At 31.6% G+C, this 17056-nt stretch overlaps 2 protein-coding genes across 2 annotated transcripts; both read left to right on the top strand.

Moving 5' to 3' along the window:
- Positions 1-103: 103 nt before the first annotated feature.
- EAE98_000168 (uncharacterized protein) lies at positions 104-2150 on the top strand (the record flags this gene model as incomplete). The annotated part of the gene is made up of 2 exons (XM_038947786.1): positions 104-303; positions 365-2150. 2 exons carry the CDS (start codon positions 104-106, stop codon positions 2148-2150), a joined length of 1986 nt encoding a protein of 661 aa, XP_038815463.1.
- An 11144-nt stretch (positions 2151-13294) lies between these two features.
- On the top strand, positions 13295-16585 carry EAE98_000167 (uncharacterized protein; the record flags this gene model as incomplete). The annotated part of the gene is made up of 2 exons (XM_038947785.1): positions 13295-13743; positions 13858-16585. The coding sequence occupies 2 exons, from the start codon at positions 13295-13297 to the stop codon at positions 16583-16585; spliced, it is 3177 nt and encodes a 1058-aa protein (XP_038815462.1).
- Between the last annotated feature and the right edge of the window lie 471 nt (positions 16586-17056).

Below are 17056 nucleotides of genomic sequence, written 5' to 3'. Positions count from 1 at the left end.
GCTGAATATCATCAGACTACTCGAGTAGATCTGGAGACAATTCCTAGAGACAATTGGATACTTACTACAAGTCAAGCAATTCACAGAAAAATCATTGTATGCAATGGCGCCTAATACTCCCATCGGGTACATCGTCCAATTTCAAGCCTCAGATGGAAGCCCAATTGATGGCAACACAATTATCACTCCCTACAACAATAAAGCTCAGATGAACCCCTCGGCCCAGCTTAATGGTACTTCCGGAAGACAAGCCAAGAAGCGGCCTAACCTCCCCAAGGTTCGGTCCGGATGCGTAACTTGCAAGTAAGTCGATGCTTCGTCGACACTGTGAGGCTCGATGACACTAATACATCTGCATTTAAAGACGAAGGCGAATCAAATGTGACGAGCGAAAACCCGAATGCAATCGATGTCAGGTGTTTGGCGTGGCATGTGAAGGATATGGCGTTCGTATCTCTATAAATCGACGTAAACCCGACCCCAAACCGCTTCTCCCTCGCACTGATGAGGTATCGCCAATATCATTATCGCCTCAATCATCTCATTCACAGCAACTATCGCCACATTCCTCGCCGTCGATGAGATTGCCCTTCCAAGATGAATCTGAAGAACGATACTTTCGAACATATTTGACTAAGACAAGCATATCCGTGACTTGGAGTCGAAGTCGCGTCTTTTCTTCGTCGTTATGGGATCGCATCATTATGCAAGCTGCACACGATGAATCTTATCTTCGGGAGATGCTAGTTGCAATTGGTTCATTTGCTGAGTCCAAAGACGTCCAATCGAGGGGATACGTGGATGAAGCAGTGCAAATGCGAGTCTTTGCTGTCAAGAGATATGGGCTTGCCCTTCGTTCAATGAGTGTTGGATTGTCCAAACTAGAAACCAGTGAAGGTCCAAGGAAGGCCTTGATCGGTTGCCTTTTAGTCTGCTGTTTTGAATGGCTGTTAGGAAATGACTTTACTGCTCTTACACATGCTAGAAGTGGCGTTAAAATACTGCGTCAGTGGCTAAGAAATTATAGAGGTAAAAATTACAAAGCAGGTCTCTGTTCTCCGGACTCTGGGATGATTGAGGACGAATTAGTTCAAGCCTTCCTCAGGCTTGACAAACAAGTTGCAACATTTGGAGACCCTGGGACAAGTGAAGAGCACAAGGAGACAATATACGAATCAATCGGAACAATACAAGACATGCCTAGCATTTTTCCTGACTTACAGGAAGCCCGGTTATATCTCGAGCTAATCGAGAGACGATCAATACATTTTGGATACCTAGCAGCTGAATGTGCCGCTGCCGCCGCCAAAAAGACCGATCCTTCCACTGCAATCATACCAACGAAAGGCTTCAAAGAGGAAAATAGCCTGCCTGAAGTAGTAGACATAAGAGCCCTTAAATACGAAATCACACAATCACTTATCAGATGGACATCGGCCTTCGATTTATTCTGTTCTAATATCCCACCGCTAGATACCGATCAACTTGCCGGAGCCAATCTATTAAGAGCGCAGAGCATCGCGATGGATATAATTATGAAGATTGCGCCAGGCGGTCCGCCGCCAGATCACCAGGCAATCATTCCGGAGTATCAAAGTATTTTGGCTATCACTGAGGAAATTCTTGCCGAAACAAAAGATCAACGTCAACTTGGGAATTTCAAATTCGAACAAGGTGTCATAATGCCTCTACATATTGCTGCAAAATGGTGTCATGACCGTACGATCCGGAACAGGGCAATAGAACTTTTGAGATCGTACAAAGATAGTGATGGGGAACCGATGAGGGAGGGAGTGTGGGATAGCGAAATGTTTGCAGAATGGGATGAATGTGCATCAGATAAGAGAGAAGGCTCGGTATGGGGAGATGGTTCGGAAAGGATTGGGGATGGTCATATGCGGCATGCGGCGAAGGATAAAAATCAAATTTTTAGGTTGATTGGATCTGTGAACTGGGAGAGGAGGTCCAGTAGTGGAAGTTCGAGGAGTGATTTGGGACGGGGAATGAGCGGTAGTCCTAAGAGTGATATGGGACGAGGAACGAGTGGTAGTCCTAGGAGTGAGCAGGGGCAGGGAAGGACGGGAAGTTGTGTGGAATTGGGGGATGCGGAGGGCTGGGTCGAGGAACTACCTGTTAGAGCGTCCCCTTGAGAGTTTATATGGATGATATCAATGTAATTTAAAAGCAACATACTGTAGGACTAATATGTATAAGCAGAACAGCTAAATGACAGAATAATGAAAATGTGTAAGTATCTTGTCTGGGTACATCCAGAAGTGCACGCTCTGTTGTGTTGCCTGAGATAGACGATTAAGATGAATCCTACGTCATGAAAAAACTGCCCCACGATCTTAGGGTTATATATTCTCTGACGGGTGTTTCAGTTAGTTGACTATGTACATGATGCGTAACCAAAAGGAGTCATAAGCTATGCATGAGCGGGGTTGTTCGATGATTCATCTCTCCGTTCCAGAAAGCATCAAAATAGTATCAAAAACACGAGAAGTATGGATTTCTGTCATGGCAGCTTTTCTGGGTGGATCTCTGAAGATTGTTGCGCGATGAGAAAGAGGGGTTGTGGAATTGGATGTTGACATGGGGAATGGCAATGAGAATGTGCGTGCATACCTCAAGTATAATTTGTCAAGTGTATTTATAAATTCTGGGATATAATGAGAGGGTAAAGTTTCAAGACTTTGATACTTGGAGATTTATAAGATAACTCAAGCATTGGGATTCTGCGACAGTTGAACGTGGTGTAAGATAAATACAGCTGCTAGTGCGAGTGAGCACTCCCAAAACTTCAATAGTCAATCGTATGATCCGAGAGGAAAAACGTAACTTAAATTGTTGCGAAATATATTCTTCTTTCTATAATGATTCTAGGTTTGCAATACTTCGCTCGCCGATTGCATCTGCGTTGTGATTTGTAGGAGAGCTTTCTCCAACTTGGCTTCCTGGATCTCGTTCAGACAAAAAAATCCTCCACTTACTGTCAGGTCGGCTGTATGAAAATTTATCGCATGAGGGTTACAAGATCTTCCTGGTCTTAGAAGGTCTGAAGAAGAGGTTGTTGAGGAAAATCACGTGATAATGTGACCTCCTTGGTGGGTGCAAACGCACGGCTTCTACTCGTGTTGCTTGCGGTTTTCGGATCTACTGAGGCCGATTTGAATTATTTGGCCAAAACCTCAAAAATAGATTTCTGCCTAATGGAAAAAGAAATTTTAGAATCTATATAGTGTATTTATAGAAATCTTATAAAGAAAGATAGAATTCAATCTTATTAAAAAAAATTTATAAAATAAATTATATCATTAAATAGCTCTTAGGGTTAGCTTTATTTATTTGTTTTTAGAATTCATTTCAAAATTTTCTATAAGAAATATACTAATATTTAAAATCTATTTTCAAATAGTTTTCGTTTTTGTATATAAACCACTCTAGAATAAGCAAAACAAGCTTAATATGAGGAATCTGGGAAAACGAAAGAAGAGTATTAATTGTATGATGTAGTTATTGATGAAAAGCTAGAAGAAAGTTAGAAGCAAAGCTTTTAATTTATATTTAAGAAACTAGTTAAAATGGCTAGTGTAATTGGTTACGTGCCCTCTGGGTATGTGTACCCTTACAATTACTTTTGTTTTGTAAATGAGTTTTTAATCATTTCATTAGGAAAAAGAAAAACTAAAACTAAAAAAGAAAAATCTCGCGAAAACCTCATTAAAATTTCTTTCAATCTGATCAATGTTTCTCCTACCCTTTCCATATAAATAAAGCTCATATCTGTAATACTTTATATCTCAAATTACCCCTATAATCATAATGCTTTATATTCCAAAGTATATTTATAATTATAATACTTATAAATTGCTATTATTATAAAAATATTATATGATATCGATATCATTGTATTAATGATTATTCAATAAAAACCCAAAATTCAGCTATAAAAATAAAAACAAAAAAAATTCATTAAATGGTTGGAAAAGAATTCTGTGTAATGCTTGGGTTTCCTCTAGTTGCTGTTTAGGTATAGCTTTGGTTGTATACTTTAAAGAAATTCACCTAATATTAAACTTTGTAATATATTCTTTTGTTGTTGATAATGGTAAGCTTTTTCTTTTATTGGGTGGTGTTTATTGTTTTTATTGATATTATTCAGAGCTTGATTTTTTAATTGGATAATTAATGTATTAGTGTTATGGTTATTGTTTTTTAGTGATAAGCTGAATATTATGGAATAAGTTTGGAGTGGTTTGATTGGTTCGAAACTCTTCTCCTCTTTTAACAAATGATATATAACCTTCTTGTTAAATGGTACTGTATCTTGTAGCTGGTATCAATTATACAAATGATTTCGGATTAGTTAAATAATAATTTCTATATTAATTATTTTGTAAGTATTTATGTTTTTTGTATTATAGTTTATTAATACTTTTTGTATATAATCTCTGTAAGTGAGTGGGTTATTTATAATAATTAGATTGTTTTATACAAATTTCTGTAATTTATTGATAAAATTTATATAAAGAGTTACTTTGTCTAGACAGATCTTGATGTAAACCAAAACTTCTTGTTATAAATCTTTATAGTGTAATTTGAAATTTATAGTCTTTGGGACTTTTTTTGTTTATTTAACTAATTTTTTTTCATTTTGTGTATAAGAATTCACTTACAAATAACTGTAGATTATATTTATATCACTACTAACCCTTTTTAGTTTACTTGATTTAGAATCTAGTTTACATGTAGTGTTTCATTAATAGAAAATCTATTAAAAGAAATCCTATTCTGTAAAATTGGTGCATTGTTACACAAACTGATACAAATTGTTAATTTTGCTACAAAAATAATTGATATTGTTTTGAATTAACTCTTTAGTAGATCTTAATACGAATCGATTAAATTCATTGTTCAAATATTAATATTCAAGGTTTTGTTTTCTTATAGTTACACCTTAATCCTTTAGTGTATTGTTTTGGTTTTTTATGATATTATAAATATAATTATTATTAGTTTTATAAAATAATTCTAGATTGTTTTTAAATTCTGTTTTGGTAGTGCTTTTATTTAATAATTAATCTTATTATTATTAAATATAAACAATTCCTACAAAACCATTTAGTTTATTAGAGACTAATAAAACAGATTCTCGATATTGAATAAATACCTTATAAACTACATAAATTATTGTCTAAATAAATTCTAGGAATACTTTTATTGTTATATTCTGATTCTTTTGGTTTTATTAATCAAGTTCCTTATATCCGGATCTAAATAAGTCAAGAAATATTGTATTTATCTATACCTACCTATAATTAAGTAATAAAGAATCTAACTTGAATCAAATCTAAGTTTTTTTATATATTTTAAAAATCGCCTACTTTATTATTCTTTAATGTTTTTTATTATTTCTATTGAAATCTTTATTAAATAATTACTCGATTTCATTACCCCATACTTCGATTTAAACCCAAAATATATATAATAGAGTTGCTTTTACTTTCAATTTCAAAATAATACCCAGTTTATTCGAATTAATTATTTCCTTTATTTTGTTTCTATATTAAATATTATTTAAAAAGAATAAATAATAAAGATAATAAAAATTAAAATCGAAAATTACTTATATTATATTGATATTTGTAATTCGTTTTGTTATACTATTAGCTGAAATTATAATTTTAATTAGAACTCAAAATTCTCAGGTTGATAATGATAATCGAAATCCATTAATCTATTTGATTGTATTAGAAAGATTACAATTTTTTATTTGAAAATGAAATTTATTCTGTATATTCTTATCTATATTGTAAATTCTGTCTTAGTGCTTTTTAGTTACTATATATTTTTTATTTCGGAATCATACAATCAATATTCACTTTCGATTTAAATAAGTTTAAAGAGTTTTCTGATAAGCAATTATATTATTATTCTAAATTATAACTATTAACTAATAAATAATTATAATCTAATATATATAAATATATTTCTAAAAAACAAGAACTAATTATAGTTCTTTTAGATTTAATTGGATTTCTTTTCTTTTTTTTTAAAAAAAAATCAATATAATCATTTTTCTATAATCTTGCTTAGGGTAAAAGGGTATTTTTTGTGGAATTCTATAATCCTTTTTTTAAAATTCTCTAGATCTTTTAATGATTATCAATTATTCTTATCCTGAAAATAGTCTTTTCAATACATTTGATATTACAGTTTTCTCTAACACCTATATATTCTTAAATTTAGAATTCTCTTTACTTCCTATTTCAATACTTCATTTTTATAAACCTTATTTATAATTATTTTTGTTGTAGGTGGCTTTGTTATATCTTTAGATTTATTTATTTTCTTTATTGTTTTGTATGGTGTTAATAGGTTTATATAAAAGACATTGTAGTATTTGTAGGATATTAAAAGTTTGATTCAATAACTCTACAAACCGATACTTTCGAATATTTTGAATAATCCTAATTTTTTGAAACCTAATTTTTCACATTTTCAACTCATTATCAGGTTTTTGTAAGAAAGCTATATTTGATCTCTAATTTTAAACAATAATAAGTAATGTTTTGTGTTGTAGTATTTTGCTTATACGTTTTGTGTGTGTATCAAATTTTCTATAAATTATTAATACAATTCTTTCAATTTCTTTATTAATTGTTAAACATTTTTAGATTTTTTGTTTGTAATTATCTAAATCTGAAATAGTGGGATATTTTTCCCATTTGTCTCAAAAAGAGATAATTTGATATCTAAAACAAAAATCGAATTGTGTGTATATTCTATCAAATATAATAAATCTATTTAATTGTTTTGTTTATAATTAATATATATTTTAAGGTATACTTTTATAATTTGGTTTAACTTTTCAATTGAATTATTTATTTGTGAATAGAATACTGTAAACAATTTCTAGATTGTGTTTAGGTGCTTTGTAAGTGTTACCTAGAATGCATTTGTAAACAAACTCGTTTTGTTTATAATAATGAAATCTGGTATTTTATGTTTTACAAAAACCTTCTTTAAAAAAAGGTGAGCAAATTGGATTGATATTATATCCTTTCTGTATAACAGGAACTTTACCTCTTTCGTTATTTTATAAGTTATATTTAATATGGTGTTGTAAGTAGAATATAATTGTATATTTTTTTTGGCTTTGTTATTGAAATCTACTTTGAATCTCGATATTAATAAATCTATGATTAGATTTAGTACTATGCTTTCTTACGGTTTGTTTGGGATAGGTATCAAAACTAATTCTTTAGTAATCATTATGTGTGATAGTTTATTACACTAGCAAACCAGACATAAACATATATAATCTTTAATATCCGCATCCATTTTTTGCTAGTATAGAATTCTTTTCATTACTCTAATTATTCTATTTTTCCCGAAATATCCCGCGGTTGGGGAGTTATGGAATTCCTTTATTAAATCTTTTTGTAATATTTTATTTATTAGAATAAATAGTTTTATTCTTTTGTAATATTATAGTTTATTTTTTAAATTGAAATGAATTTCTATTGAATCGGAATATAACTACTAACAATATTTAATTGAGTCAATAAAACCTAGTTATTACTTTGGGTTTTTTTGAGCATTGCCTAGGTTTTCCCTAAATGTTTTTCTAATCTGAAATATAACAAGTATTTCGGTTTTTTCTATATTGATATAATTCTTATTTATTTCTTGTAATTCTTTAAATATATACGATATACTTTTCTTGATTACCCTTTTTGTAATATCTTCAATTAGGTGTAGTATATCAAATTAGTCATCTAATAACAGTAATAAATCTATAATTTGTTTTTGTAGTTTCAGAAGAGGCATTGGTTTCACTGTCTTGTATTAATAATCCATTTTCCTTAAAAAGCTATCAACAGGATTTCTTTTTCCTGGTTTATATACAATAACATAATCGATTATCGATAATACCACTACCTATTTAACTTGTCTTTTTGTGAAAATTCTAGAGGTTATAAAATACTTCAGATTGTTATAATCAAAAATGATTGTTATTTGATATTAAACTCTTTCCAAAAAGTGATGCTAGTGTTTGATGGATTCTATTATTGCAAGCAATTCTTAATCAAATATTGTGTAGTTTACCTCTACTGGTATTAGCTTTTGGGAGTAAAATGCGATTAGATGTTTGTGTGTGTTTTTTTGAATTTGTAATAGTATTCTGTATAGTACTCTGATAAATACATTTATTTCTAAAAAACAAGTTAATATTATAATAAAATAGTATAGTAATGAGGCTTTGGTAAAAGTGTTTTTGAATATAGTAAAAGCTTTTTCGCAAGCTTTAATCTATTCAAACTTTTTTCCTCCTTTTGTATTATTTGTTATTAATAATATAATATTGCTATAGCTGAATATAAAACGTTTATAGAAATTATAAAACTCTAAAAATGATAGTATCTTCTATATTGAATTTAATATTAACTATTTTGTAATTGAATTGATTCTAGTTTGATTTATAGCAATTCTTTAATCTGAGATAATATAGTCTAGAAATTCTATTTCTTTTATGCTGAATTAGCATTTTTCGAGTTTACAGAATAGCCTTTATTCTAATAGTTTCTTTAGGATTTGCTTTATGTGAGACTTGTAATCTTCTTTATTTTCTAAATAGATTAAAATGTTGTTTAAATATACAATAATCGATTTGTTGATAAATTCTTGTAAATATTGGTTGATATATATTTGAAAAGTAATTGAAATGTTATACAAACCAAATAATAATATTAAATATTCGAATAATCCGAAATATATACAAAAAGTTATTTTTTATTTGTCCCCTAAATAAATTCTTATCAAATTATAGGTTCTATATAGGTCAAGTTTCGTAAAAACCTTTACCTTTTTAAGGCAATTCAATATCTCTAAGATAAATGGAATAGGGTATCGATTTAGTATCATATTATTATTTATATTTCTAAAATCTATATATAGATATAACTTGTCGATATCTTTTTTATATACAAATAAAAATAATATTTCTACTTTTGATTTTGAAGATTTTATAAAACCTAATATAAGTATCTTTATAATATACTTTCTAAATACTTCAAATTCATACTCAAATAAGTTATACAACAATTCGAACTTTAATTAATAACTTTCTCGGAAAACGATTTTATAATCAATTTTAAATCTATAAGATAATAATTTCTCTACTTCTTCTTTATTAAATAATAAAATATACTTCAAATATACATCTGGGATTTTCCTAAACACTACCTAAATAATTACATAACCTATCCTGCTATTATTTATAAGTACTAAAAATAATAATACTACAACAATCGATTTTTTTTTTGGTATATTTTCCACTTTCTCCGCCACATCATATATAAGGTTTAAGAAATTAAATATATCTAATATAGTTTATAATTTTGAATTGTTATTATTAGACACCTTACCTAACCTCTAATCTATTTTCAGATTATACTATTAAAGTTATAAAAGTTCCAAAATAATATTACCTGTTTTTAATAATATAATTCTGAATTTTAATATTACACTATCCTTAACTAACAAACATTCAAAATCGATTTTCTTATAAACTGAAATAAATACTGATTCTAGAATATTTATATTCACATCCCTAATTAATAAGCAATATACATCTAACTCCTTATATTGGATTTGTTTGATTATATTTAAGAAAATGAAATTTACTATTACAATAGAATTGATAATTACTATAAATAATACTTTATTTCTATTTATATCCAGATAAGTAATACTTGTTATTTGAAAAAGATTTTTTATATTTAATATCTAAAAGAAATCTGCGGTATTTTCATAACTATAATATTAATAAAATTAATTCTTTATTTTTGTTAATAATTCTATATCATATAATCCTAATACTATTAATTGCTATAATTCCCTTTTTTATATTAAGATTAATATTAATAATATCTTTTCAGTTTGATTTGAGTATATTAACTGTATAACACTGGATATTTGATATTGGATTATTGTTTTCTATATTGGGTTTGATAATCGATAATTATATAAATTCTTATTCTTTCTTACGGTAACAACCAAAAACCTTTCTAGGTTTTTTTTTAATTCAGTATAACTTTTTTTGGAGTGATTATTCCTTTTGTATTTCAATACTTTTATTATTGAGGAAAGCTATTGTTTTTTGATTATTTATTTTCTTTTTTTCTGATTGACTGGTTTTTATAATTACTAGTTTAATAATCTACTTCTCTGTATTTAAAGTACATCTTATTTTCTTTATATTTCTTTTTTTGTTTCATTAAGATTTTGGGAAATCTTATTTCTTTTCTCTTTTTTTTATACAAATTATTATTGGATTTAATTAAATTGGAAATATTGCTTTGTGTATTCTTATCTAATTTTTTTTTTTTTTAAATCTTACTTGCTTATTATTAATTGGGAATAATCATTTTTATATTTATAAAAAGTTTTCTATATTTTGTACTGTTGTTTTTAGTTTTCTAAATATTGTAGATAGTACCCTATTATAATCTGTATAGATATGTGAAAGAATAGGTTTAATTAATTTTATAGAGTAATATACAACTATTGTTTAGTTTTTATATATTTATAAAATATTTTAAAGAATTAATTCGAAATAATTATTGAAATCTTGTACCATTTGCTTTTCAAATATAATAACTTTTGTTATATGGAGATTGGCTTTTAATTCTATATCAGTAGAATTATATTAATTAAATAATCAATTTTTTAAAAGATTTCAATTCTCGAATTTTATAATGATTAAAGGATTACTGTATAATTATACTAATATGATTTATTTTTTGATATCTCTACCAATATAATTTTTTATTAGTACTATCTGTTGTGTAGCATTTAAAATACCCTTTAATATAAAATAATCTTTTAATTCTATAATTTATAATTTAATATCAATTTTCCCTTTTTCAAAGGATAAAGATATTTTGATTCTAAATCTATCCCAAAAGGATCCTGTAAACAACATAAAAGAAACACTAACACCAATAATAATTAATACATTTTAGATACCTGATAATAGTTATCTACTTAATCTAATATCTATAAAAGCTTTTTCATTTACAAAGAATTATAAATTATCAAATCTTATAATATTATCAATCGATATATTATACATGGATGTTGCTAATTGATATTTTATTATTAATATTTTTATCTCTCTTTCTCTATCCTTTTCAGTTTATACTTTCAATTATCTCTTTTACTGAGCTATAATTCTTTATAATTCTTTTGATATATTTGAGTGAAGCGAGGAATCCCCTTATCTTGTAACAGCTTGACTGTTTATATCTTTTTGTGGGATATTTTGGTAATAACGATTAGCAGTAATTGATTATGATAAATAAGAATATGTTGGGGTGGGAATATCGTTTAATCTGGATAACAAGGAACTTTTATTTTGATTATCTGTTCGAGGGCTTATACTAGCTCTTTCCTCAAATCGATTTCAAAAATTCGGGTGGTTCATTCCTTTTTCGTTTTGATTTGTATTTAATTCTGATTATTTATCTCATCTAATAACTCCTTTCGTATGCAATTTTTCGGTTATTATTTATTTTGGTTGAGGGGTTTTATATCGTTTAGGGGATAATGGACTGAATGGTGCTTCTGGTTCTAGCAATTCTTGCAATCTTGTGTATCTGGTAGTTATCTTATCAACTTTTCCTTCTTTTGTAGTATATGGAGCTTGTGAATGATCCAGAATATACCTAGGTAATATTGTGAATCGTTGTGGTATTGTTTCGAAGAATGGTTTAATTTGTGTATTTGATAGTTTCTGTTTGATTCAAAAGTGAATCAATAACTTTGTGAGGAATCTGGGAAAACAAAAGAAGAGTATCAATTGTATGATGTAGTTATTGATGAAAAGCTAGAAGGAAGTTGAAAGCAAAGCTTCCAACTTATACTTGAGAAGCTAGCTAAAATGGCTAGTGTAGCCGGTCACATGCCCTCTGAGCACGTGCGCCCTCACACTTAATAAGAATTCCTTAGTTTTCCTTTTTGTATATAGACTACTATAAAATAAGTAAAATAAGCTTAATAAGAATTCCTTATAAACTTATCTCAAGCTCGAGCTCGAGCTTATCTCATTTAAACTATATAACTAATACAACTCCTAATTAATATATCTAATATCAATACAAGTATTTAATTCAGTATACAACCTTAAAAAGATTTATAAAATGAAATAAAAAGTAATGAAATTGTTAATTAGAATTCAGGAAATCGATTGCTATAATTCTTTTTAGATTATTTCAAAAACTGAAATTTATATTCAATATCAAAATACTTTAAGAAATTTCAAAAACGATTAAATTTCAATATTTAATTTTTTATTTTTTAAAATTATTAAATTGAATATAAATTTCAATTTTTGAAATAATTCAAAAAAAATTATATCAGTCGATTCTCTGAATTCTAATTAATAAATATATTTATTTTCCTTCTATTTTATATATCCTTTTAAGGTTGTATACTGAATTGATTTTCTTATATAAAAGTATACTACTAAATTCTAAATACAATTTAAGCTTAGGCAAAAATCTATTTTTGGGGTTTTGACCAAATGATTCAAATCGGCCTCAGTAGATCGCAACGCAATGTCTCATTTGCATCCTTCTATTCAAGTCTCAGAATTTTAATGCTGCTATTTTTCATTCGAGGCAATGTGGCTCTGTTCTCAACAAAGGGATGTTTGTTATGTCAAAGGCCTATTTTAAGAGACACTGTACGCTCTGCCAGTCTGGATTGCAGTCAATTACGAATTTTGAAGATACTATATCAAAAAAAGGCCCAAAAACCTAACAAATTTTAATTCCTGATTTTACGGCTGTCAGCACAGTTTGAAGAACTAGTTGTTCGTCCTGCCAGCAACAAAAATGGAGGGGTGGTACAAAATGCGAAATGAAAATGTGACGACTTGGCATCCAAAACCACCAAGATAATATTAGCAGCTCGTTAGATAATTGGCTGATTGAGGATATTGATAGGCTCTGGTCATCCAAAATATAGGAAGTGCGCAGATATTGTGTGCGCCTGCATATATCTCGGGCAATGATTCGCCACAAGATACCAGGAAGTTGAAGTGTGTCCGAAGCTGACATATATCATTGTCTTGTTTCTGTTGCACATATCATCTTGAATCCACAGCCTCATCATAGAATCGTTGAATCAGCTCATGAACTTCAATATATAAATATCTAAATTACCATAAAGTATTGCTGTCGACAATCAACGCTATTTATTAGAATATTCCTCTCGGGGAAACATGGACCCAATTACAGCCTTGGGAGTTGCGGCAGCTGTGATACAGTTCATTGATTACAGCACAGGAATAGCTTTGAAAGGAAGAGAGATTTATAAGTCTGGAGAGCTTGGGGCCAATGTTAAACTTGGGGAGGCGACGAATCGCTTGCAAAACTTAGTTGAGCCGTTAAGGAGCTCTCTTCACTCAGGAATTCAAAACGCACCTTCACCTTCACCAGCGGATGCCGATCGAGCCCTCAAAGATATCTGCACTAAATGCATCGACTTGTCCGAGGAACTTAGGGGTCTTCTTGGCTCCCTAAAGCTCAATCTAAGTGTTAAGCATCCCAGGCTAGCAAGCTTCCAGCAAGCAGTCAGGGCTGTTTGGAATGAAGAAAAGATACAAGGATTGAAAAGTCGTTTGGGTGATTTGCGTAGCAATCTCGAGACACATGTTCTTGTTGACTTGAGGTAAGTCCATGATCTTCTGAGCTAGTGAGATTAGAGGTGACTCGCGTACTCTTTACCAGCCCCTTCGTCCATACAATCGAATCAAACTTATTTAGTACTAACAGGGCCATTTAGATATCGAATGATCGAAGTCAAGCTCGAACAGGAAAACAATTTCAAAACGCTCGATAAAGCATTGCAAGCAATAATGCAAGAAGTCCTAGACAATCACCAGAGTAGTTTAACTAAGTTTGAGCAAAACTTCAATCACTTGAGGTTGTCGCAGGAGAAAGAGCATTCACACACTCGCAGTGTGCTTGTCGATCAACAAGCATCGAGGCATCGGCGTCAGGCGGAATTAAGTATTCTTGAAAGTCTCAAATTTTCATCGATGAATCTTCGGCATGAGACGATTACTGAAGCACATCAGCAAACTTTTGAGTGGATATTTTGCGATCCCGAAATTGAACATAAACCATGGAGCAATTTCAGCGAATGGCTGAAAAACGAGAATGGCATCTACTGGATTCATGGCAAACCTGGATGTGGAAAGTCAACCTTAATGAGATTTATTGTCGATGATTCTCGATCTCGTAGATACGCAGAAACATGGGCACATAATACTCCCCTGGAGACACCATCTTTTTTCTTCTGGAACAGTGGTGATGAAGCTCAAAGATCGCAATCTGGCTTACTTCGAAGTCTACTTTACGAGATTCTTGAGAAACATTGCACTCTCATACCCGAAGTATTTCCCAAGGAATGGAAGACCGCATTCGAGAATACCCTGCATAATGTCCCGATTCTGGCAACAAACTGGTCACTACCTGCTCTGAAAAAGTCATTCCGGAAATTGGTTGAGGAAACGTCTGAAAAACTGTCGTTTTGCTTCTTCATTGATGGTCTGGACGAATATGAAGGAGACTATTGGGAGATCGCAGAGTACTTTATCGAACTATGTGAATCGAAACACGCAAAATTTTGCTTATCCAGCCGGCCTGAGATTGCATTCTTGGATATATTCAGATGCATGCCACAACTAAAGCTCCATGACCTAACGGAATCCGACATCACAAACTACGTTCGAGATAGATTGGAGAATAACTTACAAATGCGAATTTTGATGAAGAATACTCCGTCGGATGCGTCGGCGCTGATAACCGAAGTCGTGGGTGACGGGGATGGGGTGTTCTTATGGGTTAGGCTGGTCGTAAATTCTTTACTTAATGGCCTCCGAAAAAGGGATGATATTTCAACGCTCAGAGCTCGCCTACGAGAAACTCCAAAGGAGATTGATGACCTCTATGACCGTATTTTATCGTCCATTGATCGAATACACATGATAGAGGCCTCGAAGATATTTCAACTGGAACTAGGTGCGAACGTAATCTTGTCAAAATCCACTTTTCTAAATTTGTATGCTGCCTACAAATTGAGCTTTAAGTCTTTCAATCAAGCTGTAATTGGAGACGAAACGTCCTGCTTTCGCCAAATGTCCCTCGAGGATTGCGGGGAGGATCTCGCCCATGTGTTACGTACCCGGTGTGGAGGGCTTTTGGAATTGGCCAAGAGCACAGGCAAAGTGAATTATATTCATAGAACCGCTCGGGAATACATGCACAAGCCCAAGACGTGGGAAATGCTCCTTACTCATACATCAGACCTGGAATTCGATCCATGGTTTACTTGGTCAATTGTGTTTTTAAACTTAGTCAAGGCGGGTACGAAGAATAATTCGCTTCTTTTGACAAGTATAATAGAAAAGGGAAAAAAATGGAGAGTTATGTGGAGTCACTTCACCTGGAACCTACGCAGAGTTACCTCAGCCAAAGCCAAAAGCCATATCCCCCAGTTGGTTGAGGAATTTGATAGAGCCGCTCAGCGGTATTCGGATTTTTGTAACCCATCTACCAACCAGCTGGAATATTGGAATAAGTCTCTCTATAAATCAACTCTAACTATTGATCATACTAATGTTAATTGTACCACCTATTATGGAAGTTGTCCTGGTCAAGATGTCTCCAAGGGCGACAGGGCGGATTTATGGAGTACGATGAACTTACTTTCGGCATGTATTGAAGATGATATATTTTCTTATGTTGAGATGAAGATAATATCAGACCCGTCTCTGATGCGACTGAAATATTATCCTCCTCTGATGGTACTCTGCTTTGGTCGACTTTTACTTGAATTTGAACAAGGCTTCCCCAGTTCGAGATTACTGGTGTTTCTGTTGGAAAACAACGCTAATTTTAATGAGATATATCACGGTCACAGTTTGTGGAAAATATTTCTTCACGTTGTGCATACTAGATTCATTCATGTTTTGCATACTAAATCCATTATTCATTTTCATTCTGAGCACCCTGACGATCTTAATAATATTTTTTGGGCAATGGAAATCATGCTCCAGCGCGGAGCCGATGTTGAAGCGTGTTGTATTGGAGAAAATATGACATGGTATGAAGTGTTTCCCGATCGACCAATTCATTGTAGAGCTTTAGAACAACACTGCAAACAGCCGCTTGAATGCCAGGGTGTTGTTGACATCGGTTCGAGCAATCCGAGCGACGACAGCGCAAGCCATATCAGCGAAAACTATAACGAGCCGTGTGAAGTACGACATTCCTTAGAACGGATCATTAAGGATGGATTTGAAAAAAAGCGACCGGACCTTTCGGCGAACCTACTAAGCCTAGTTGCGCAAAAGAAGGCTGAGAAACTAGCCATTGAGAAGCAGAGTCGAAATCAACCACCTGGCTCATCTGGCGGGAATAAAGGACGGAAACAAAAGCATAGAAACAGGAAGAAAGGCAAAGGAAAGCGTGGTCAGATTGCTTTGGCAGACGATTCTGATTACTGAAGGGCTCGAAAGAAAGGGTTATTTTGATGGGTCGGCCTGAAATACTTCGAAGGGATTGGATGAATATGTATATTGTGGAAAACAAGGAACATTCACTTCAACAAAGTGCTGTGCTTCTTAGTTCATGGAGATGTTACAAAGCATCCTTCTTGAAATTCAATCCGAAACTTGAGGGACTTCTACTTGTGGATAAAGGGGTATTGGTTTGATATGTTGAAGATTTTATGTTTTAATGTTGTAAAAGCTCGGGGTTTTATTGTTCTTCTGCGGCGTAATGATCGATGTTATTTTGTGGGCGTGTCGAGACCGTTAATTAATCATTTCATCCTCGAACATATTGCCTTGATCAAGATGTTGATGAGATGATCTAGTGATCCAGTCTAACGTCGCTCGGGCTGCGAGAATATTACTTCACGTGACTCTACGTGTATCAAAAAAACGTTTCCTCTTTCTCACTGTGACTATAGAAGA

The sequence above is a fragment of the Botrytis deweyae genome, assembly GCF_014898535.1.
Source record: "Botrytis deweyae strain B1 chromosome Unknown BDEW_001, whole genome shotgun sequence".
Classification (NCBI taxonomy): Eukaryota; Fungi; Ascomycota; class Leotiomycetes; order Helotiales; family Sclerotiniaceae; genus Botrytis; species Botrytis deweyae.
The sequence above is the reverse complement of the archived record's forward strand: the minus strand, read 5'-3'. Positions and strand labels throughout refer to the sequence as shown.